Here is a 25,921-nt window from a genome sequence, read left to right as displayed (position 1 = left end):
CCTGGTACATAATAGGCTTTTCATGAATGGCAGCTTTTACTATATTCTATAATGCATAATACATTCTTTCAGACCTTTCTAAAGCTCTAGAGCCCTGAAACTCCAAGTTACCCAGGTCTTGGACCTACATACCAAACTGAGAAAGGGAAAACAACTACATCACTAGCTCAGTCTAATCCCCAATCTCAAGCTAAAGACAGGCCCAGATCCCAGATTCAGCAGCCAAATCCCAGACCCAGTGCCCAAGTAAACAGTGGTATTTTGCCCCCAGTCTCCTTTCAACACAAGCTCTTGTATTCTCAAGCCTTTTTACTGTCTTTTGAATAGTAGAGCCAATGTGTCATTATTTCTTCTACCATCCTCATTCTGGTAGGTTCAAGGAGTTCCAACTCACCAAATTATACAACTCCACACAATACACTAGTAAGTTCATTCTGCTCTGGATATTGATACTATCTCAACAAGAAAAAATTATTATTACTAAAGAAACAATACTGTATTTTGAGATTCTAAAACAGAAGGAAGTTCATCTGTTAAAGTACACAAGAAGTTTAATTAAAAAGCTTCCTGTCCTTAGATTTCTAACTGGAGTTACTTTTGATCAACTTAAGAGAAAATACTCTGTTAGGTACTTAAAAGGTATAGATTCACTTAATTGTAGCCTTTAGCTGTCCCATTTCTATCTCTAGAGTAAAAATCACTTGGAGGCAGTGGTATGCTTACAAATATTAACAACTCACTAAATAAAGTTTCAACATAAAAATTGGTTGATATTTTCATTCGCATCATTGAATAAGTTGAATCTGAATGAACTGAGAGCCACCTGTGTGGCTTAGTCAGTTAAGCATTGATCAAGGTCAACTCTTGATCTCAGCTCAGGTCTTGATCTCAGGATTGTGAGTTCAAGCCTCGAGTTGGGCTCTGTGCTGAGCATGGAGTCTGCTTATTAAAAAAGAAAAAGAAAGAGAGAGAGAGAGAGAGAGAGAAGAAAGAAAGGAAGGAAGGAAGGAAGGAAGGAAGGAAGGAAAGAAAAAGAAGGAAAGAAGGAAGAAGGAAGGAGAAAGAAGAAAGAAAGAAGAAAGAAAGAAAGAAAGAAAGAAAGAAAGAAAGAAAGAAAGAAAGAGAAAAGAAAAGAAGAGAAGAGAAAAAGAAATAATGAACTTAGAACTTAACTCATCCATCAAGACTTGTAACTCTTTTGCTGAATTCGGTAATAGTTTTCAAATCCTGCAAGATTGTTTTTTAGTTTTTTATGTTATAGACATGATACACTTTTAAGTTATTACCAACATTTTTTCCATCATTTTCCCATGTCTACACAAGTGGTCACCAAACTTTCTGTAAAGAATCAAATAGTAAATGTTTCAGGTTCTGTGGGCTGATGGTCTCTGTTAGGACAATCTGATTTTGCCATGGTAGCATGAAATTGCCATAGGCAATACATAAATAAATGAGTATTGCTGTATTCTAATGTAACTTTATAAAAACCAGGCAATAGGCCAGATTTGGCCTCTAGGCCTCAGTTTTCCAGCACTTGGTCTAGACAATCAGCACAGTAAATCAAGTAGCTACCAATGAGTCTATAAACCCATTCTTTTTTTTTTTAATAAATTTATTTTTTATTGGTGTTCAATTTACCAACATACAGAATAACACCCAGTGCTCATCCCGTCAAGTGCCCCCCTCAGTGCCCGTCACCCATTCACCCCCACCCCCCGCCCTCCTCCCCTTCCACCACCCCTAGTTCGTTTCCCAGAGTTAGGAGTCTTTATGTTCTGTCTCCCTTTCTGATATTTCTCACACATTTCTTCTCCCTTTGTAACCCCATTCTTTTTCCCCCCTCTCCATTTCTTCCTCCTCAGAGATTACCACTGTTCTGAAGCTAATGTATATCATTCCTGTATTTTTATACATTTATGTGTTATCACAGAAAAGCAGACTGCTCTCAGATGTTCTGATTTATTTAGAATGGGAGGAAATGCCCTCCTCTTTTACAGGGTGATTCCAAGGACCTATCATATACATAAACTTTTTATACTATTAGCAGTAGATAGCAAGTATAAATATCAACAAAGTGGTAATATAAGAACAAGGGTGAAAAGATGAGCCAGAGACTGAAAATATTTGTAAATCTAGTGTCTGATAAAGGATTTATATCCGGAACCTATGAAGAACATTTTAGGGTCAGAAAAAAACAAACAACTCTATTTTTTTTTAAAGTTTTAATGAGCATTTTACCAAAGAAGACATATGTATGTATGGCAGATAAGCACTTTAAAACCTGTTCAACATCATTAGATGTTAGGAAAATGGAAGTTCACAGTGATATACCACTATATACCAAATAGAATGTCTAAAATTAAAAAGATTAGCCATTACCGATGTTGATGAGGATGCAGAGGAACTGGGATTCTCATATACTCCTGGTGGAAATGTAAAATGGTACCACTTTGAAAAATGGTTTGGGAGTTTCTTAAAAAGTTAAACATATACCTACCATATGATTCAGCCATTTTGCTCCTAGACATTAATTCTAGAGAAATGAAAGTGAATGTCCAAAGATTTGTGCCTGAATGGTCATAATAGCTTTATTTGTAATAGCCCCAAACTATAAACAAATATCCACCATAAATATCCAATAGATAATAAACAATTGGTATGTCCATCCAGTAGAATATTATTCAGTAATATAAGGAATGAACTGTTGATATACTCAATAACCTGAGTCACTAGGCTAAGTGAAAGAAGTTAGAAAAAGAGTATATACCATATGATTCTGTTCATATAAATTTCTAGGAAATGTAAACTAATTTATGGTTACAGAAAGCAGGTTAGTGGTTGCCTGAGGATGGAGGGAGACATAGTTTCTCTAGGATGTACACCTCTAAGAGTAATTATAGCAAGCCACAGGGAAACTTTGGGGGATGGTGGTTATATTCATTATATAGGTTGTAGTGATAGTTTCATGTGAAAATTACCAGTTTTACACTTTAATAGATACAGTTTGTATATCAGGTATTTCTCAATAAATCTTTTAAAGAAATGGATGTTACATTGGTCAAAACATATCTTAATTTTTAACTGAAAATTATTTACATTTATGATCCGCTTTTTACAGTTTGTTAGAACATTTGATTACAGACCTCCTTTTTTTTTTATTCTTTCCATTTTTTAGGATGTGGAGCCACCCAAAATTTCAAGCACAAAAGCTATTTCTGTTAAGCAAGAGCCCAAAACGTCATCCAGTCTTCCTTCTGGTAATAATAATGGCAAGGCCCTCACAACTGAAAAAGTAAAGAAAGAAGCTGAAAAGAGACCAGCTGAAAAAGTAAGAATTAATTTAATCTGACTTTAAAAGGAGTTAATCACTTGTGCTTATAGACAGGAACATTGTTTCTTTCTGTGCTCACTTCTTTTGCATAATAGTAGGTAAAGTACATAATAACTATTCAGTAAATATATTTTGATAATTATAGATGTTATTTTTTTGAAAAGTGAGTAAAATTTAGAAACATTTAACCATTTACTGAAGTCATTTCAATACATATTTGAGCTCTAGGGGATGTGCTAATTTCAAGCATTAACTTTAATCCATAACTTAAATATTCTAGATGAGATAGTTATTGAGAAAAAACAGGAGAAAATAAAGATGTAAATTTCTAAACATGAAATTTGTTATAGGATGGTGTGTACCTTAACAGAGATACAGATAATTCTTGGATTGCCTATTTTGAATGATTTTTGCACATAGTTAGTTATTAAGATTTTAGCACTTAGTAAAAAATACATTAAAAATTTTGATATTGCTTGCCTTAAGATGCAGTATATTAGTCTCATATGCTTTCATACTTTTTCTTAATATTGGTTATTCATAAATCATATAGTATTGTTTTCTGTGCTTTTAAGTTTATATAAATGGTATCATACAGGTACACATGTATATCTTTTGGCAACTTTTTCACCTCAGGAAATGTGCTTTTGAAATTCACCTGTGCTGATATATGAAGATATGAGTCTTTCAGCTACCATATAATAGTTATTTAATGAATAAATCAGTTTATCCATTTCCCTACTGATGAGCAGTTAGGTTATTTCTCCTTTTTTTCTATTACAATGGAGCTTCAGTAAGCTGCTTTAAAGGTAAATTCTTTGAGCACATGATTTCTATAGAATGTATACGTATAAAAAGATGTAATAGGATAGTAACATCTTCAGTATTACTAGACATTGCCAAATTGCTATCCAAAGTGCATATACTAAATTTATACACTTGCCAATAAAGTATAAGAATTGCAAATTCTCCATGTCTTATCAGACTTTTTCATTGTTGCCAATCTGACAGGTATGTCTGTAACATTTATATCTTAAAGAGAGGAGCTAGAATTTGCTTTGAAGCAAATAGGGCAGTGTCTGGATGACGGTAGATGGTTTGTTATTCACTTCTTTTCAATATATTTCAAATATGAGTAGTTTAAGATTTTATTTATTTATAATGAGTAAGAGAGAGACAGAGACAGAGACAGAGAACTAGGAGGGAGGGAGGGCAGAGAGACAAGCACACTCCCCACTAGCAGGGAGCTCGACGTGGGACTCAATCCCAGGACCCCAGGATCATGACCTGAGCCAAAGGCAGATAGTTTAACCGACTGAGTCACCCAGGCACTGCCAATATCAGTAGTTTATAATTTAAAATATTTAAAATAAAAAGTAGACTTATGATAGCTTTATTAGTGCTGGGGCTTCTCATTTCAAAGCATATGATGAAGGGGGGAAAAGGCCATATAAGTGCATTGAACTTCAAGAATTCTTTAATGAATAAAAGAATACAAAGACAAATACAGATACATACTAAAATGTTTTGATTTTTTTATTTCTACCTTGCTAGTTTCTTATAATGTATTGATTATGATTTACTATAAATCTTCTGCAGATCTTTGGTGTTTATGACTGTCCCTTATGTCAAAATATCTAGCAAGTGGACTTGGTCATCATACTTTGTCTATCTTATCCATCTCTCCATGATTTAAGGTTTATTCTAACATGTTACTTTCTGATTGTGTGCTTTTAATAGATGAAATCAGATATCACAGAAGGCGTTGATATTCCAAAGAAACCTAGATTGGAGAAACCAGAGACAAGGTCTTCTCCCATTACCGTCCAAACTAGCAAGGATTTAGCTATGGCTGACCTTTCCAGTTTTGAGGAGACTAGTGCTGATGATTTTGCCATGGAGATGGGATTGGCCTGTGTTGTTTGTAGGTAAGTTGTACCTTTCCATGGAAAGATTCGTTTGTTTTTGTAAAGAGCAAACAGGAGGAAAAAAATCAGATCAATTGTTCGGTGTTTATATTTTGTTTTTATAATTTGGAGGTGGATAGGAAATAAGTAGATTATTCTCTATAAGATGCCTACGTAGCAATTTAGCATCTTGAAAATTGTCAAATATTTTTCCTCACTGTGGCATCTTTATTGTGTCATAGTAACAGTTCCTGCATTCTTGGGTTCTAGAGGGAAAGCAATTATTGCTTTATTTAACGAAGAAGAGTCTGTTCAACAGATTTAATTCTGTTCTTTTTAAGAAGTCTGTGTTGCTTTTTTCTTTGAATTGTTGATAGTACTTATAAAATAGACAGTTGCATGTTTTCTAAACACTCAACATCTTTTCCTACAAGTAATGGAAAAGAAATTAATGGATTGTGTGGGTTATTCTGGGCATTGTTTTAAAACATGGATACATAATTACAAAAACATGGATAATTTTTCTCATTAGAAGATGAATTGCAAAAATCAGAAAAGCTGAATTTTAAACTGCTTGATGCCAGAGGCTATATTTTTAATTGTTAATGGCTTGTACTTCCTGGCACAACCAAAAGGATTACCATCTTTGTTGCTGTTTTGTCATGAAAATGTTACATTCAAGTGCATTGGGACTGAGTAAATAACTATAAGCTTTTATGAACCATACAGAGAATGAGCTAATGTACTTCTGAATCATTCGTTACAGCTTCATTGTTTACACATATAATTATTTCAACCTTTATCTACCATAAAGTTTGTATTTTTTAAATAAATGAATGGTAAGATAATGGAGAGAGAACTAGTAACTTTAACCCCCCATTTGGAGACTTATGACAGTCTAAGGCTGTGGTGAATGCTTTTTTGTGCTGTTAGAATTTATGTTTTCTTGATATACATATTGCTACATTCTATTCACTTGATAACACATGTATTTATTGAATACCCATATCTGCAAGGTAATATGCCAAACACTGTAGATAATTAGGTCCTATTTCTATTTTCATATGTAAGTCAATTTAAATATATAGGCAGCTTATTTTTAATGAACTTATATATTAATGAAGAAGACAGAACAACATGTAGATAACAAATATAAAGGAATTTAATAGAAAGATAGGGAAAATTTTATGAGACTGTTGGAGTAATAGCCAAAGTCTGCTCCCTTCTGGGAGAAAGAAAAAAATTACAATGAGAAATGGCTAGGAGAATATAGCCAAATTCAGTTACTAGCGTACCTTACTTTGATGCTTGAGCATGGAATGCTTGTATAAGCTACATGGTAGAGTTTGTTATTTTGCTCTTTGGTTGTCTGGGGTTTTAATCCTCTTTTACCTATCACACTTAACAAAACAACCATAGAATAGTTTTAAATTGTTGTATTCAAATAAGTACAATGTTTGATGGTATATTTCCTCAGGCAAATGACAGTGGCATCTGGTAATCAATTAGTGGAGTGTCAGGAGTGCCATAATCTCTACCACCAAGATTGCCATAAGCCCCAGGTGACAGACAAGGAAGTGAATGACCCTCGTCTCGTGTGGTATTGTGCCCGATGTACCAGACAAATGAAAAGAATGGTAGGAATCATTTTTTTTCTCTATTTTAAATGGTCTATGTCATTTTTTTTGTTGATGGGTGCTTTTCAAAATAAAAATTTGAACATTTAAACTATTGAAAGAAATAATGTATACTGATGATTTAAATGTTTGTATGTATAGTCTACATGTATGATTTATATATCTATGCCTGAAGACTAGACCATGTTGTATCCATTTTTCTCTGTTCAGCTTTTAGCTTACTGTAACATAAACAGGATTAGAAACCCACAAGATACAAATACTCCTTGCTAGTATGTCACTGTATTTATAAACATTTCGACATTAAGACATTTAGACTATAAGACACATAGGAAATGGTGAGATACAAAGCCCTCGTTTTTGGTGAGTCTGGTAAGGACACATTGAAAATGTCTATCTCTGAATGGGCTTAAACCCTCAAATTCACAAACTATGTACAGCAGCATTATTTGTATATGTGTCTCTGTCTTTCCATCTGTGTTTCTTTATTCCTCATTCTGTCTTCATTGTCCTCGAGTGACCATTTATCTCATTTTCCGATGTACTTTCTCTTTTTACGGCTTGCTAATGGAACTGCCTTTTACATCATACTGAAATGTGTTTTCACTTTTATTGGATACTTTTGTAACTGTTATTCATTTAAAAAGCAGATAAATGAACTTCATCATTTTCCTTTAAAGAAATAAAGAAGTTGTTATTTACTTTAATGACTTCTCCTTTCCTTCCTCCCCAGCCGTGATTAGGGTCTCTTGATAGAAGAGTTTTCACTTAACTAAATAAATTTCTACATAGACTTTTCTGGCCAAATACATCTTTTTAAAGTCAGAAGTACTTACTTAAAACTAAAAATTCAGGGTACCTATTTTACTTGTCAATAAGTTAAATCAGAAATAGGAAATGTTCCTATTACTATGAAAAGTTGTAAAATTTCAATAATATGTATATTTTCATTTGTGACAGGGAATTTCTGTGACAAGGTATAATTTTTCTGGCTCACTCTGATTTTTATTTATTTTATTGCTTATGCTAGTCTCCCAGGACCTCAACCAAATGATTATGGGTGAGCAATATAGTGCGTTCTAGGGCATTGACAGAAGTGGTCGCTAAGAATTGATAATAGTAAAAACAAGTGATTTGTGAGAGTAATCTTTCTTTAGTGTATCTTCAAAGATTTTTTTAATGTTATTTTATTGTAAGTCTCAGTAAAGTAACCATTGTTCTCTTCAAAGTGTATTCTCCTCCATTTTTTGTGACAGTTTATACCAAATCTATATTTATGGTTCTAGCCTTTATGGAATGAACTTTGGCAGCTGACCAGATATCCTACTGTAACTTTAAAAATAAATTATTTTTCTTCTCCACTCAATTTTTCCCCCAGTTGCCTAAACTAGATATATTATTTTTGATGCATCTCTTAATTCCATATCCCTTTGTTTACCAAATTTGCTAGTTATACCTCTTAGACAATTCTTAAATCCGTTCATTTTGCCCTTATTACCCCGTTCCACTTCTTGTCTATTGCCTGGGTGGCTTAGTCAGTTAAACATCTGATTCTTGATCTTAGCTCAGATCTTGATTTCACAGTGGTGAGTTCAAGCCCTGCATTGGGCTCCAAAAAATTACAAAAAATAAAGTCTCCTTGCTTCCTTTGAATCCACTTTACTCATTTCAATTAAAACAATTAGAATTATTCCTCTAAAATTTTTGTCTAATTTTATCTGCTTAAATATGCCCAATGGTTCTCAGTTACTTATATAATGAGGTTATACTCATTAGGGCGAATATATGGACCTTCTCTCTTTGACCCAAGTGTGTCTTTGTATTCATCTGTCTCACCACTTCACCATATATACCCATACACTTTGGCCATGCCAGACTAAGTGTATAATTTCCTGAATATGGGGTGAACTTTCCTGTTTTCATATCTCTTGCTTCTCAGCTTTTCTTCATCTGGGATATCCTTTATTCTTTATCTGCTTTACAAATTCCGTGTGTAATTCATTTATCAGTAAGACCATGTCTAATTTATTGGCATAGCACCACAGCAGAGCTTAGGAATGGATACATCCTACTTTCTGTTCCATGCTTAAGGTATGTAAATGAAGGAAATGTGGGTTAGTACCAGAAATAGTCAATAAGTTCAATCTGTATGTCCAGGAGTCAAAGTACTGAATGGAGAGCCATGACTAATGTTAAAACATGAGTAGAATTCACTAAGAGTAGACTCAGAGAAATAACAAAAGTTATTATATGAAGTGAGCCTGATGATTAGGATCCAGTAAACACAAAATTTAATGAGAGAAAGGAATTTGGAAATAGTGTGGATGCTAAATTTAGTCATTCTTCCTATAATTGCTTTCAGTGCAGTTCTGATATGTGCGTTGGTTATTGCTTCAAGGTATCTCAGAGATACTATAAATAGCATCTTATATCCCCATTCTCTTCACATTAATTTTTCCAACTAGGGCAGTTCCTCAGTACACATTATTATGGGAAGACCTAGTTAAGAATGTTGTGATAGTGTGTGACAGGCTCCAAGATCATTCTTCAGTTCTGTAATGTTCTCTTTACCAGGTAATGGGTTTTGCCTCAGCACTAAGTCAGAGACTCATGACTTACTGCAGTGGTTTTCAATCTAAGCTAATAACACACCTACTCAGCAGCATTTAGAAATATGTGGTATTTTTTATTGCTTTCATATTGGCAATTATTGCCTTGAGTGGGAAATTTCATACATTCTGCAGTGTATGAAGCAGTAAGCCAATGAAAAATTATAGTACCTTTGTTGAGCAGCACCAAGTCAATGATAATATCCTCATTCCCGAAACTAGTATTATCAGCAAAGGACTAAGGGTTCCGGGTATTTTGTACTCAACTCATAAGATAGCTAGGTGATGTAGAAAAAGTGGAAAACGATCCAAACATGATCGAGGCAAAGGCCCTTTCTGGGCGTAGTTGGAGTCTTCATCTGCTAACACCAGAATATTTTTATTTTTTATTTTTTTATTTTTTATTGGTGTTCAATTTACCAACATACAGAATAATCCCCAGTGCCCGTCACCCAAGAATAAGTTAGGTCAGTCTTCAGAGTCTAACATCTGGAATAGTAGATGTGGGTTGAAGGAAGTGTAAGATTGAAAGCCATGGTTATGGAACCATGAATTTCTGATTTACTGAGGGCTGCATTCTCATAACATGGTTTTGCAATAAAGGATAAGATGGTCCTCTTTTCCTGCTGGTAAGAGTTATTTTACCACAGGTAGTCTTCTAGCATATCTAATTATATTCTTGACCTGAATGTTGTTTTATAAGTGATGTTTGAAAGTAGCTATACTTTCATATACAAGACATGTAATATAAAAAATGGGATTAATCGAAACATAAAGGCCAAAATTATATAGTAGAGCAAACTGTAGCACAAGATTATGCAAGAAAGTTCAGGCAAAAAGACTGCATTGAATTTACCAGAAATGGGAACAGATTATAAATAAATTTCCTGATAGGAGCACCTGGGTGGCTTAGTGGTAGAGTGTCTAGATGCCTTTGGCTCAGATTGTGGGATCCCAGGATTGTGGGATCAAGTTCTGCTTCAGGCCTTCCATGGGGAGTCTGCTTCTCCCTCTGCCTATGTCTCTACCTCTCTCTGTGTGTCTTGCATGAATAAATAAATAAAATATAAATAGATAGATGAATGAATGAATGAATGAATGAATGAATGAATTTCCTGATATAGTTCTGCATGGTTATATGAAGATTGTCAAAGATGGACTGGCTGGGAGCATCTTTCCCCATCTAGTATGCATGGGGTTCTTCCAGATTCAGTTTTCTTATCCTATATAAATGATGATGAATAAATAAAAACTATTACTGTCAGCACTCAACATGTGCCAGACATTATACTAGACACATATGTAATCATAATGCATCCTCATAACCCATCTTAAAAGCAGGTAGTCTTATCCCTATTTTGCAGACAAAGAAAATGAAGATTTTAGAGATTTACATATTTTTCTGTGGTAACATAGCTAGGGAAGTAGTTGAGCTGGGTTTTAATCCTATATCTATTTGACTCTAAAAACTGCTTTTAAACACTACACTATACTGTTTATATAGTTAATTATTTACCTGGAAAACATTAAGTAATAAACTGAAAAATGATTAGAGTTCAGAAGAGAATTTAATAAATTACCAAGTTATAAAGAAAAAATCAATTATTGGTCAAAATAAAACCTAAGATGTTTATAAAGGAAGTGTAGATACAGAAGTCTCTTTGATAACATAGAAAATTATATTTGTGGACTTTTTCAAAAGGTTTAGTATGCCTCTTCTGCAGTGTGGGAAAACCTCAAAAAGATACATCATTTATCACTAATAGTTTTTTATCTTCATTCTGTATTTGAAATAATATAATTGACCTGAACCACCTCTTTAACTCACCCTCTGTTAGAGGTTTGTGTCTGAACATCAAGAAGAAAACTCCTCTAAGTCTTTTACCAACCATAATAAATAAATGTACTTCATTACAAATGAAGCTAACTGGTTACAAATAATTTGTGATTTTCCTTTTTTTAAAGAAACAATTTGATTTGTCTTGTTAGAATGATATTTAATCAACTTAATCTGCATTATTTCTAAAAGCTTAATATTACCTTTACTGTTTAGAAATGAATAAAATCTGTAAAACCATTCATAGGATGATGATAAAAATAATTTGTCCAAGAATCTATATTTTCAGTATCACCACAATATTTTTTAAATATTCAACTGTAGGGGCACCTGGCTGGCTCAGTCAGTTGGGCCTCTGCCTTTGGCTTTAGGTCATGATTCTGGAGTTCTGAGATGAAGTACCACAATCAGGTTTCCTGCTGGGCAGGGAATCTGCTTCTCCCTCCATCCTCCCCCCTCTTGTGCTTTCTCTCTCTCTCTCTCTCTCTCTCTCTCTCTCATTTATTTATTTGTTTGTTTGTTTGTTTATTTATTTATTTAATAAATTTATTTTTTATTGGTGTTCAATTTGCCAACATATAGAAGAAAACCCAGTGATCATCTCTCTCTCAAATAAATAAAATCTTTTTTAAAAAAAAATGTTCAACTGTATTTCAATTCAATGAAGAGTCCTGTGACAGATTTTTTTTTGTGTGCATTCAATTAAGATTTTGTATCTAATCCACTGATTTTTACAGGCTCAGAAAACTCAGAAACCACCACAGAAACCAGCACCCACAGTTGTTTCTGTAGCTCCAGCTGTCAAAGATCCATTGGTTAAGAAACCAGAAACTAAACTCAAACAAGAGACAACTTTTCTAGCATTTAAGAGAACAGAGGTCAAGGTACAGTACATTTCATTTTTATCTAAGATTGGATTTTAATTTAGTTGACTAAAAAATACTTGAAAAAAAATATTGATAAGGAACTTTATATACTAAATGGCCATATGTTGGGAAAAGACTGCATTACTATTACCAGTAGTTAGAAAGGGAGCATTTCTGGGATCCCTGGGTGGCGCAGTGGTTTGGCACCTGCCTTTGGCCCAGGGCGCGATCCTGGAGACCCGGGATCGAATCCCACGTCGGGCTCCCGGTGCATGGAGCCTGCTTCTCCCTCTGCCTGTGTCTCTGCCTCTCTCTCTCTCTGTGTGACTATCATAAATAAATAAAGAAAAAAATATAAAAAAAAAAAGGGAGCATTTCTGTAATTGTTTAATATCTAACTCTGCTATTTCTCTTTTTATCAAAATTAGGAAAGATCATCTATAAGCATTCCAAGGTTGTATTCTTTATCATTTCCATGTAGTCAGACACGTATCTCCAATCAGGAATTTTCTTTCAATTCTAAATACCTCTGCCCTCAGTAGCAACAGTTTTGCTCTTCACATGACTTGTGTTGATTGGCCTTGCAGCATTTTTTCTGTTTATTGGCTATTGAAGAAGTTTTCTTCATCTTATTTTTTTTCCTTTATTATCATGAACTTTCATGGTACTATCTTTTATACTAAGGGACCATATTATCTATTGAAAGCGTCACCTTTCTCGTTCTTAGGTTTACAACTTTGAAATCACACTATATAGTATCTGGTATTTTGGTATCATGGAATAAAATATTTTTGTAAACTAATTTTATAACAAAAACAATATTTTTACTGAACTACACATTCCAGTTTTAAGCAGAGTACTAAAGATTTTAGAAAATATTAGCCCCAATTTCTCAAAAGTTGATCCCAGAAAATTCTAGGTATTACCCTGTCCTACTGACTCTAAGTAGCAAAGTTCAAGAACCTTAGTGTGATGATAAAGAATATGAATGTAAAGGAATGCCTGAGTGGCTCAGTTGGTTAAGCATCCAACTCTTGATTTCAGTTCAGGTCATGATCTCAGGGTCATAGGAATGAGCCCTGCATTGGGCTGTGTGCTCAGTGGGGAGTCTGATCTAGAGTCTTACTCTCCCTCTCCCTCTGCCACTCCCCTTGCTCTCTCTCTCTCTCTCAAATAAAAAAAATATATGAATATAAAGTACTTTGAGAAAGATACTGATAATTTTATTTGCAGATCATTTTAAAACTTACTTTGCCAGGGAAGTTAATATCTAAAGGATATCTGCATTTGCCATGTAAAAACTTAGCAAATTGGAATAGAAGGAAGAATAATTTATTGAAAGTAATTAGAGTTGCTGTATTTTATACTTAAATCACTTTTAGCTAGATTTTTATACCAACTTGTTACTACTAAAGTATAATTTTAAGAAATCCAACATGAAATCATTTTGTGGAAAATAAATTAAGGTCTTGGCTGTCATGTTTATTTTGATTTAGAAGTCTTGGTGTTTTTATGATGAAAGTGAATACATTTTTACTATGGAAAAATTTGTGTCCTTTCACATATTAAAAAACAAATGGAAAAAATAATTAAAAAAATGGCTTTCTAACTAGGATAATGGGCAAGAAAATATTAATAGATAAAAATTGAAAAATAGCTGAGAAATTTATTATCTATGCTGAAATGCTAAAAAATTTCTTGGTTTCCATTGTTTGTATTATTTTACTTTTTCGTGCCCTGATAAGCCATCTGTCATTCTGTTGAAAGGCAATACAAGTAACTGCAAGCCATTAAACTAAAATGCTGTACATACAAAATCTGCTTTCTGTTTGTACTTCATAAGTGTTGGTCTTTTTAATTACTTCAGATGGATATTCTTCTGTGAAGTTTGTTGAAAGATCATTTAGCCATATGGCAGACAGTTTTATGTTTAATAGAAAAGGAAAAAAATTAGATCTTTCATAAAAAGAAAGTTAAAAGTTTACTACACTTGTATCCTTTTGCTTCCTTTACTAACTTTTTCTCATTACCTGTGTGTGTTCCTCCAGGAATTTATAATTTATGTGTGGCTTATCTTCTCTGGATAATCTTATGAGATAGTTACTGTAAAAAAAAAAAAATCCTAGTTTTTAGAGTATGTAAACTAAAACCTAGACTTCCTCTTATAAATATCTCAGCACTTTATCGTGATTACTTTTCACATTGATTAAAAATGTTTACTTGCAGGGGTGCCTGGGTGGCTCAGTCAGTTAAGGGCCAACTCTTGATTTCATCTCAGGTCATGATCTTAGGATCCTGGGATTAAGTCCCGTGTCAGGCTCCATCCTCAGCAAGGAGTCTGCAAGTGTTTACATGCAGATAATATTGAAGGCTACTTTGTAAGAACTAGCAATGTTTTTATCGACTCAGAGTTCAGGTCTGAAGTACAACTGCATGTATTTTAGGCATGGTAATTGCCATATTTCTGAGTAAAATACTATTTGTAAAACTTAATATTTTACCAATATGTAAATTTAACACGTTTGTGAATCTTAAGAATATAAAGGTAGAAAGAGTGCTAGTGAGAAGTTCAGTTTAAAATTAACTTGAAAAAAAAGTTTTGCCTGATGAAGTTTAAAAAAAAATTATCCTCATGTGAATAAGAGCAGTACTTATTTGTATAATGACATTGGTATCATTGTTAGCTTTTGACTGGCCAAGGAAGTTAATTTGAGAAACTAAGGTGTTATATCTTTAAGAAATTCATCTGGGAATAAGATAGGCCTGCTTAAAATGTCACTGTGTAGCTTATGAGGCAGTTAATAAAATCCTTTATACAGAAGCAGGGATCTCTTGTATGGTTGTTTCAATGGAAACATGAACAAATTGTGAAAATAAGGTTATGAAACCTTTTCAATACATCACCAGAGCTGTACAGTTCCAAATAGTTAACATTACACTATATATACATACATACAAACACAGAGACACACACACAGATTTCCATATATATTTTGCAGTGCAGGAGTTATTTGCTCAAAATTGGAGTTGGAACATTTTTTAAAAAAAATGAATTCAGAATCTGACACATTCACTCAGTAAGTAATTATCAAATGAATCTATTTATCTCAGATGTTTTCTAAATGACCTGGGCACAAACATTTTTGTCCATTAAGAGTGGATTCTATTTTTGAAATAATTCACAAGCCAGTTGGAGCAATGTGTAAAGAATAGGGTACTTTACTGAAATAAATAATACCTTTTTTTGGTGAAAAACAAGTTAAAGCATTAAATCTGATTTTCTGATGAGCTTATAAGTGAATTTAAAGCAATTCCCAAAAAGGAATTTCATATATTTCTTTTTTGGAATCATTAGAATAAGAAAGTGACATCCCAGAATTTCTGCTTTGGAAATGGTAGGGTCTATTAGCTATGGATAAATGTTATTGTTTGTGTTGTTTCAGATCAGTTTCATAAGAACTTAATTTTGGTGGTGTGATTTAAATTTCCCCAAGTCATTACTTTTGTAACATAAAATAAATGTAATGTAAAGTCCAACAATTAACTGTTATTTATTTATATATATTTATATATATAAATTTATTTGTATAATTAAACATCATATATTTATAAAGATAAAATTAAGTGTTAATTACATTTCACTCTTAAGCAGTATTTATCTTATTTTTTTTAGACGTCCACGGCTATTTCAGGAAATTCTTCTAGTACCAGTGTTTCCTCTTCAGTAACTAGTGGCCTAACTGGATGGGCAGCTTTTGCAGCTAAAACTTCCTCTGCTGGTCCATCAACAGCAAAATTGAGTTCAGCAACCCAAAACAACAGTGGGAAACCTGCTACCTCATCAACTAACCAGAAGCCTGTGGGTTTGACTGGTCTGGCGACATCATCTAAAGGTGGAATAGGTTCCAAAATAGGTGCTAGTAACAGCACTGCACCAGCTGTACCATTGAAACCACCTCCACCTCTAACTTTGGGCAAAACTGGCCTGAGTCGCTCTGTTAGTTGTGACAATGTTAGCAAAGTAGGTCTTCCGAGTCCAAGTAGTTTAGTTCCGGGAAACACCAGCCAACTCAGTGGGAATGGAAATAGTGGGACATCAGGACCTAGTGGAAGTACCACTAGCAAAAGCACTTCAGAATTAAGCAGCTCTCTCTCAGCATGCCCTAAAGGTCCAACTTCACAAGAATCACAGCTCAATGCCATGAAACGATTACAGATGGTCAAGAAGAAAGCTGCCCAGAAGAAACTCAAGAAGTAATGTGGCCAAGTAGGTTTTTATATCAAATTACCCTAAGATCTTATTATTAAGACGTAAACTGTAATATACTATAACTTAATAAAAATCTTCAGAATGAAAAAAAATCACAATGAAATTTCTATTATTTAACTTAAAATGCTAAATGTTTTAAAGCAAAATTTGGATATCTACTTTAAGTCTGTTTAACATTTTTATTTTAACAGTTTCCATAGTGTGTGAAAACAATAATTTGACTGATTATTTTTTGATGAGAACTTCTGGAATCCCAAGACACTGGTAGCATACATGAATTTTATAAAAAAGAAATAGTGCATCTACTAGCAAAGTCCCAAGAATTACTCCTGCTGAATAAAGTGCCTTACAAAGTGGCAGGAATGACCCAATGTAGTTTTCTGCTTTCCCCCCAATATTCCAGATATTCAGTGTTAGTCCCTGGCCTCATATCGATTGATCCTCCCTCTCCCCTCAAATATTTCATCTCCCTATTTTCAAAATTAATTTTAAATAATTGATTTCTCACATTTCTGTATTTTTACCTTTCTTATCACTTCATATCAGTTATTTATGGGTCTATCTCTTCCAATAGATTGCAAACTCCCATAATGCAGTACTTTTCTCCCGTTACCTACTGTTCCTCACATTGCCAGTCTAACATACAAACATAGTATGTTCCTAAAAATGTTAAGTTTTTACTTATCCTGGTTATACACATTCCTGAGAATTCTTGAGCAAAATACCCATTCCAAGAATTTTTGTGGATGGATAATTTCTGACTTGTTTACATACTGATAGCTTCTTCCCGTATCATAAAAAAAAAGGCTGCTTTATTTTTACTGCCCAAAAGTGTTATAGTATTTTAATTTTAGTTAACTTTGTATAAAAAAGCTTCCTATATCATGATTAAATCTTGAAATTGTTTTGAAATATGTCTGTGCACATTGTTAAATCTGAGTTGTAACCTTTTTGGTAAATTAACAAATTATTCTACCACTGTTTTACATATAGTCTCTGACAGAAGAAATGAGGCTTTCTGGACCAGAGAAACAGTTTAGCACTACAGTAAAAAAAACAGCCATTTTGTACCTCATGAATACCTCATTTCATCCAGAAACTAGAAGTCCAGAAAATTCCTACATTTGTTAGACGATGAACAGCCTTATTCCTTCAACTTTGATGTGTGCTACTGAATCTTTATAAACCTCTAATCTCAAGCCCTTTCCCTTAATAAATTTTTCTAACATCTTCTAAAATAAATTGAGAAATAAAAGATTTCTGTGAAGATAAAGCTGTTTAAATAAACTTGGTCTTTTTCTAAGGAGAGATACTATTTTAAACTACCCTTAAATAATGACACTAAATTATTCATAGTAAAATAGAATTCTGGATTGAGATAATCCCATTGTTTGCATGTGGAGTAAACATCTATTTACATGTTTAAAATCTGCCTACAAATGTTTGTGTTGTGAGAAACAAAGATTTTAAACATCATTTAGCATGAACCTCAAATCTTCTTTAGGCTCAAAGAACCAAAAACAACCCATAAAATCATCATTATTTTTTATGATAGTTTTATAGTTGAGGGCCAGTTTGGACTAAGCTGGACAAAATGATCTGATACAAACTCAGCTCAAGAACTAACAGTTCATGTGACCTCAGTACCTCTGAGATACTAACACAGTAATGCACAGTTTGCACATTAGCACTTGAAGTGAAAAATTTTATCCCATCACAGAACATATGTGCTGGATAGAGTTGAAAGAGAAGGAACTTTTAATTTCTGCAGTATTTCAGAGAGGATGTTAGATGACTTTTTAGGAAGTTATGTTTCATTGAGCTTGGCTCTTTGTATAGATTATATGTGTGTATAAATATATATTTGGAACCTGTATATATGTAAGTATGCATATATCTAGAGTAATGTATATAATGCAGTTTGGTATTTTATACAGGTACTTTTATATTAGAGTTTGTCTTCAGGTAGATCTTAGATCTTGATCTTTCCATACTTAAATGAACATAAAGCTTTTTAACTGAACATGTATGAAAGTAGACAGCTTTATATTAATAGTACTTATCATTTAATTTATTTTATTATACATAGTTGTTTTTTTTCCCCCTGCACTAGAATTTAAGTTGTATGAGGGCAAGCATCTTGTTTGATTTGCACGCGATTGTATTCCCACTGCAGCCGCCCTTCTCAATAAATATTTATTATGCCAATGACTGGAAGATAAGTAGGTGAACCAAGTCAACCATGGTGACTTTTAGGATTGTTAAGTTCAAATCCTATTCTAGTAGAAATTTGATCAATAGCACTTTTTACATATTGTGCTTTCTGGTGGATTTTAGTGGCTTCAACAAAAACCAAACAAAAGCAAAACTACCACTAAAGACCACTGACTTAAAGTCAGAAGATCTGTTTTTTTTGTTTTGTTTTTTTTTTTTAAGATTTTATTTATTTATTCATGATAGACATAGAGGGAGAAGCAGGCTCCATGCAGGGAGCCAGACGCGGGACTCAATCCCAGGACTCCAGGATCGCACCGTGGGCTGAAGGCAGGCGCTAAACCACTGAGCCACCCAGGGGTTCCCCAGAAGATCTGGTTTTGAATCCCAGTCTCTGTGTATGAGCTGTATCATCTTTGGTTTCCTCCTCTATAAAACAGATGATAATTGAGATAAAACAGAAGACATCTAATATTCTAAGGTTAGGTTTCTGATTCTGATGCTTAACAAGGATGTGGTAGTACTGATTATTAGTAACTCGGGTTATAAATTATATTGTGATCATAGGATATATAGGAGATACATTTATAAAAATAAATTTATATTAATGCAATAATTATAAAAATTATAAGCAATTAGAAAAAGCCATAAATACATTTACATGCCATTGTATAGTTTTCTTTTAAAGTAGGATAAACTTTATTAAGAATACACTCCCTAGATTTTTGAACAAGAACATCTAATTCCAGTATATGCTAAAATATGATTTGTATTCCTGAAAAACTGAAGCAAATCTTGCCTGTAGACTTAGCTGGAATTCTAGTAGTCCTGGAGTGAAGATGCATTATATTAGATAATTTTGTAGATCACAGATAATTTAATGGCTGAGTTTTTATATATATTATTTAGTGTATATAGGAGGGAAGTAACAAAAAATTATACTTTAAAAATAGTAACATTCTATAAATTGGAGTATTTCCCCAGATAATGTAAAATCTAGTGTCCTCCCAGTCAGTGAAATCTAATTACTTCTTCATCAACTGTAATGTAGATTTATATGTCTAATTTGGCTTGAATATTGTGAGGGCTAGATGTATTCAGTATTGAGCAGTACATTTAGTACCTTAAGAAGCCATAGTTACAGCAAATAGGATTTCATTAGTTTTCTCGCCATCTTCAAATATAAAGATTTCATCTCTATTCATATGGCTCTGAGAAGGTTTTGCAATAGACAAAAATCTAAGAAGCTTATGGGAAAAGTGAAGTTTCAATTTCATGTTTCAGTAATAACTAATTTTTGTAAATCATATGAATTATTCATCACAAATAGTGACAGGCACTTAATAGCCATCTCTAAAAGTCCAAATTATATTTCAGGCAAAATATAGACTATATCAGCACTTAAAGTATTTCATGCAATGCTACATACTTATGATTAACATTGTGCATTATTTTTCTTCTCAATGTTCATAGAATTATTTTATACTAATGAAAACTCAAGGTATTTTTCTTTTTCAAGAAAAGATTATATAATTATTTATTAGGGAGCATGAGCAGAGGGAGGGGCAGAGAGAGAGAGAGAGAAGCAGGCTCCTCACTGAGCAGGGAGCCTGATCCCAGGGTCCTGGGATCATGACCTGAGCTGAAGACAGAAGCTTAACTCACTGAGCCACCCAAGTGCTCCAAAGAGGTTATTTTTCTAAAATACAAGGAGTGTTCAGTTAGTAGCTTTGTGACTTTTTCACATGATTTAAGTACACATGGTTAATTTTGTATTACTGATTTTTTTATAATTTCCAAACATTGTGCATAATATTACTTTAGAGCATAGATATTTAAAAATAAATACTATACAACATGTATACATACACTTGTTTATTTGTTTTACAAAGAAAAACAGCCACAAAAATTTCTCCTTCATTCTTGGTAAAAATACCTATTTCAGAGAATTCTATATTGTAAATAACATTTAAATTTTTAAATACAAAGAAATTATTTCTTAATGCCTTAATTATAATGATGTCACCAATAGTTTCATCTTTTTAAACTTCTTAAAGACTTACATACACCATAACTATCTGTGGATTTTATTTCACTTAGGCCCAACAAAATAATGTCTGACCTCAAAAATATAACAACAACATATGAGGAAAAGGAAGGGATTGTACGATGTTAAAAAAAATGAAGCCAAAGTGGCATATGAAATGTAGGTGAATTTTTAAAATAGCAACAAAAAAACAGTTTTATAGTAATATATGTTCTTCACAATAGGGATGGACTGCAGTAGGTGGCTTCATTACAACACCTGCTCAGCAGTTAACTGCAGCTATGATTTTAGTGGTGTGGATTCTAAAAAGGTCAGCCAGGAAGCATCAATCCTAGGACCACACAAGTAGACAAAGCTTCTCATATACATCTAGTCACTTATTTCAGCCAGAAAAGTAGATATGTGCTACTTACATAATTTTTCATTTTGAGGGGAGCATAATATATATATTGTTATATATTAAATATATACTTTTATATGCCAAAAATGTAACTATATATATATATATATACATATATATAATTTCCCCACTAGTTTGGTTATTGGGTATATTCATAGTTACCAGAAGTAGCAAGTTTGGATTTCCTTTTGCTTTACTCTAGGCAAACTGGAATTTACTTATGTTTAACCATTGGGTACAAAGCACTATTTAAGACATAAAAAGTCCCTGTATATCCAAAAAAGAGAATCTTCTTTTGGTATCCAAACTCAAAATGAGAAAATGTTATGCAAAAACAACATTAAAACCTTATAAAATCACCTTTAGATTAAGTATTTCAGGAACAAAATTTTAAAATGCAAATTTTTCTGTCATGTAGATGTCTTATGAATTTCTAGGGATGTACATGCCATATACATGCATTAAACAGCCCTCTGAAAAGCACCACTTCATTTTGTTGTTTATATTCCCTAGTAATATATGTAACTATATACTATAGAGATGAAATCTTTCAAAGTAGCAATCAAATCTTAAAATCTAATGTCATATTAGCACATTCTATTTGAACACTGAAAGTCCACCTTATTTTGGTTTTTAAAGAAAACCACTTAGTCAAATCTTTTTGCTGTTCTAAAGAAGCATCTACCAGTCAATTAAAACGTCTTGACAAGATATGCCTGAAATCTTAGCAGACAGTTTTGAGCTATTTCCAAATTAAAGTTCAGTGTCCCAGGACATTGTGTTTCAGCAAATGTTATCCTTAATGCCTGCCTTGTTTGAGTACAAATCAGCAACCAAAAATATTTACATCTTGGCTCAGAACATGGAACACACATTCCCCATTCATCATCCAAATGATTGAGCGATCCAAAAATACTTCTTCATTCAAGTAACATTAGTGATCATGTAGGATTGTTTTTAAACAATTTTGCTTTAAAAAATGTTTAAACAGCAAAAAATAAAAATAATAAACCTAGATACTTCATTTTCTCTAGACTAACATCATAAAAGTTCTTATAGCCCTTGATTTTGAAAAACTCAATATTTAAATATGGACCTGAGAGAAAAATGGTCCATATCAATGTCCATTATTTGTATCACTAGGTGCTTTGCTATAGCGAATGTATACTCTTCTGGAAGGTTAGTACAGCATAGTGGTTAAGAGTATGGACCCCAGAATCAGACTTAGGTTTGAGTCCAGGCCTACCACTTAACTAGCAGTGTGACTTAGGATAAATTACTTCACCTCTCTGGTGAACAGTTTTGTCATAATGTTGTGAGCATCAAAAAAGTTACCCTATTTAAGCATTTAGAACAATTTCTGGCATGTAGTATGCATTCAGTAAATGTTAGATGTTATAATGTTATTCCGTGTTTTTTTTTTAATTCAAAACTTATAGAGATGTTTCACATCAAAGATTTTCTAATTGGCTGTTAATTCCTATTCTTATGTGTATTTAGTATACTCCCTGATTTATGCATATATGTATATAATCTATATCATATAGTATACATATATACATATAAACCATATAATGAATAGGATTATATGTATATAAGTATATATGGGCACATATGCAAAAGAAAAGAGAAATAGAAAAAATATTTGAGGCAAAATACATAATAAATTGAAAAAATCTTATTCTTAAGTCCAACCTTTCGTGTTAATAACACATTTATCCTTTCAAAGATCTCCACTTTTAAGTAGTTGATAGTTGGAGCTTGAGCAGTTTGTTTTTTGAGCTTGAGGTGTTTGTTTTGCTGCTTCTGTTAAGTGTTTCCTTCAACATGTTCTTCAAAATACACTTTGAAATAATCTTTTTAGGAACCACAGTCTTCCTTAAAACTTGATACAGGATCAGTTCATGTAGTTTGGAGGTTTCTTGACTTCTAGACCAAGATTTTGTAATGTAAGTTTTATGAGGTAGTCAATCAATAACTTGCCAGAAAACAAATGTCAGGGGCCCCTTTTCTTAAGCGTAAGTCATCTTCCCAAGGTAGTTAGCTGGCACATAACCTTTCTGCCCCTGAGCTTCAGCTAACCACCACTCTTTATTACCACTTAGGTCACAAAATCTAAGTATGTGGACTCTTTGGTATTCCTGAAGGCTGAGTTCATGGTCACTTCGTGCTTGAAAGGCATGAACTGCATAGAAAATCTAGACAAAAAAGGAAATGACATTATTGGAAGCAGAACCTAAATATTTAGACAAATATAATAAAGATATCCAAGCTTTTAGAAAGAAGGCTAAGTTTTCTTATTTTTTCAACATCACATTCCCCAGTTCCTTCTGCTGCATTTATTTTGCTAAACCATGACCCAGATGAGAATATAGTTCAACATGCATTCTTACTGTTCTCTGGGGAAGAGTCTAAACTGTCCATGCTCGAAGGCAATCTGGCAGGGGTTTCTCTGTGTGTTGTTGTTTTTTGTTTTTGTTTTTTTTGTTTTTTTAAGATGCTATTTTATTAGAGAACAAGCAGGGGGAGCTGCAGAGGGAGACGGAGAAGTCGACTGCCCACTGAGCAGGGAGCCCGACGCAGGACTCAGTCTCAGGGCCCTGGGATCATGGCCTGAGCCAAAGGTAGATGCTTAACTAATTGAGCCACCCAGGCACCCAGTTTGGCAGTTTCTGTTAAAAGATGTATTTTTTATTTTATTTTTTTAAGTAGGCTCCACACCCAACGTGGTGCTTAAACTCATGACCCTGAGATTAATAAGAGTTGCATGCTCCTATTGACTGAGCCAGCCAGGCACCCCTAAAAGACTTTTTAAAATGTTAATTCTTTTTTAATTCAATAATAGCTCTAAGAATCTCTCCTACAGAAATAGAAACATTGGCAGAGATTTTTGCACAATAATATTGCTGCAGTGCCCATTCACAAAATGAGAAGTGAGAGGGAAATGGGAATAGCATTAAGTGTTCAGTAAGAGGGGAATAGTTAAAATCTATTCTAGATCTTTACGCTAAGGAAATTTGTAGTCATTAAAAATGCTGTCTTCTGAGACCAATATCATGGGCAAATGCTTATGATGAAATAGAAAGTAAAAAAAAAAAAAAGTATATAAAATCAGATGTACAATATAAGTCTAGTAGTATTAGTTCCTTTGAGTAGTAGAATTAGAGATGATTTTCATTTTTCTTGTTTTCTAAACCTTTATCATGATAATGCATTAAATTTATAACTTTTAAATTATCTTAAGGGGCCTAGAAGAAATTAATAAAACATACTTCCGTCAAAAGAATTTTTCTCTAACCTCAAAGGAATACTTCAGAATTATTAGAACATAAGAAGCCCCTAAGTAAGTGTTTAGTCACTCTTCTACTAAGATCATAAGATTGATAACAGAAATGTTATATCATAAAATTAAGCAATTGACTAACAACATTTTATTCATTCATTTATTTAATCAAAATTTATTAAGTACCTATAAGTGCCAGATATTATATTATCCAAGAACTTACAATGCAGCTAAGGAAAAAATGGGGCCCCAAAAAGGTACACACACAATCAACAAAAAACACCCTATACACATAAGTAATATACATAAGCCGGTTTTTTAAAGAGGTAACTTTGTATACGTGACAAAGTTGATAAAGGGGGTGGAAATGTCATATTCCAAGGTACATAGAATGAAAACAGTATATGGGATAGGCAAGTAGATTAACTTTCTCAAAATTGAGAGCCAATATTAAAAGGAAACGGTAAGAAATAAGATGACTTCACTGAGTAGGAAAAGAGACTGGGGAATGTTGAGAGAGCACTATATAGTTAGCAGCTTAAGTTTTTCTGTAGATGTTGAACTGTTATTTAACTTTTGATGAAATTTTGATATCACTGATTTTATCTCAACAACTCTCATGAGCTCTACCAGAGAGGAGCATTTATGGGGTGCCTGGCTGGCTTAGTCAGTTTAGAGCATGTGCCTCTTAATCTTGGGGTTATGAGTTCAAGCCCCAGGTTGGGGTAAAACTTACCTAAAAAAAGAGAGAGAGAGAGAGAAAGGAACATTTAAATTTTTCTCTACTGACCAATGATGGTACACAGTAGGAATTCAGATATATGTTAATTTGACTTAAAAGGCTGAAAGTCTTGAATATCACACAATGTAAAAGAGATAACCTTGCATTATAGAAGATACACACAAGACAGATGGCTGGGCATGGATTATTTTGTAATTTAAAAATTAAAGGGGGTGCCTCAGTGGCTCAGTTAAGTGATTGCCTTTAGCTCAGGTCATAATCCCAGGGGCCTGGGATTGAGTCCCCCCAGGCTCCCTGCTCAGAGAGTAGTCTGCTTAAGGATTCTCTCTCTCCTTCTGCCCCTCCCCCTGACTCAGCTTGCTCTCTCTCTCTTTCTCAAATAAATAAAATCTTTAAAACTTTTTTTAAAAATAAAAATTAAAGAAGAAAATAAAAAGGGAGGTGCTATAAATTCTTGAGTAATGGAGTGGCAGCAATAATAACCACTTTTCTATGCTCATGACAGTTTACATGTCCAATGTTCTATACCCTCATTGTGAGTTGTGACTTACTTTAGTCACGGAGTTCATGCTGCTAGGATTGCATCTTCTAACTCCAAATTCTGTGCTTGATCTATTTCTCATATTACTTTAGGAAGCAGACTCTTTTTCTAGAAAGGATATGCATAGTATATTCTTGTGGAAAGGGACTAAGGTCTCTAATATGTTGCTGCTAATGTTTTTGTTGATTAGAAAATGAAGAAATTGATTAGGGTCACAAGAGCAGAATGGGGGATTTG

At 33.4% G+C, this 25,921-nt stretch overlaps 2 protein-coding genes across 9 annotated transcripts in view; one reads left to right on the top strand and one right to left on the bottom strand.

The window, feature by feature from the left end:
• INTS12 (integrator complex subunit 12) overlaps positions 1-25,921 on the top strand; it is a 37,870-nt gene that overhangs the window by 10,485 nt on the left and 1,464 nt on the right. For 3 of the 7 annotated variants that reach the window (XM_072810302.1, XM_072810297.1, XM_072810301.1), the window contains 5 exons: positions 3,176-3,328; positions 5,072-5,259; positions 6,716-6,875; positions 12,059-12,205; positions 15,861-16,549. In XM_072810302.1, the coding sequence (XP_072666403.1) occupies positions 3,176-3,328; positions 5,072-5,259; positions 6,716-6,875; positions 12,059-12,205; positions 15,861-16,445 (1,233 nt within the window). In that variant the 3' untranslated portion in view covers positions 16,446-16,549. Of the gene's footprint in view, positions 1-3,175; positions 3,329-5,071; positions 5,260-6,715; positions 6,876-12,058; positions 12,206-15,860; positions 16,550-17,450; positions 17,731-18,917; positions 20,534-25,921 lie in introns of those variants that run through there. The other 4 variants (XM_072810303.1, XM_072810299.1, XM_072810300.1 and 1 more) reach the window with 3 other exon arrangements.
• The window catches only part of ARHGEF38 (Rho guanine nucleotide exchange factor 38), a 122,316-nt gene continuing 119,169 nt past the window's right edge, over positions 22,775-25,921 (bottom strand). For both annotated transcript variants that reach the window (XM_072810290.1, XM_072810291.1), the window contains one exon: positions 22,775-23,316. In XM_072810290.1, coding sequence (XP_072666391.1) covers positions 23,131-23,316 — 186 coding nt within the window. In that variant the 3' untranslated portion in view covers positions 22,775-23,130. The remainder of the gene's footprint in view (positions 23,317-25,921) is intronic.

The sequence above is a fragment of the Canis lupus genome, chromosome 33, assembly GCF_048164855.1.
Source record: "Canis lupus baileyi chromosome 33, mCanLup2.hap1, whole genome shotgun sequence".
In the NCBI taxonomy this organism is placed as follows: domain Eukaryota; kingdom Metazoa; phylum Chordata; class Mammalia; order Carnivora; family Canidae; genus Canis; species Canis lupus.
Note: the sequence above shows the minus strand (reverse complement) of the source record. Positions and strands in the feature narration are given on the sequence as shown.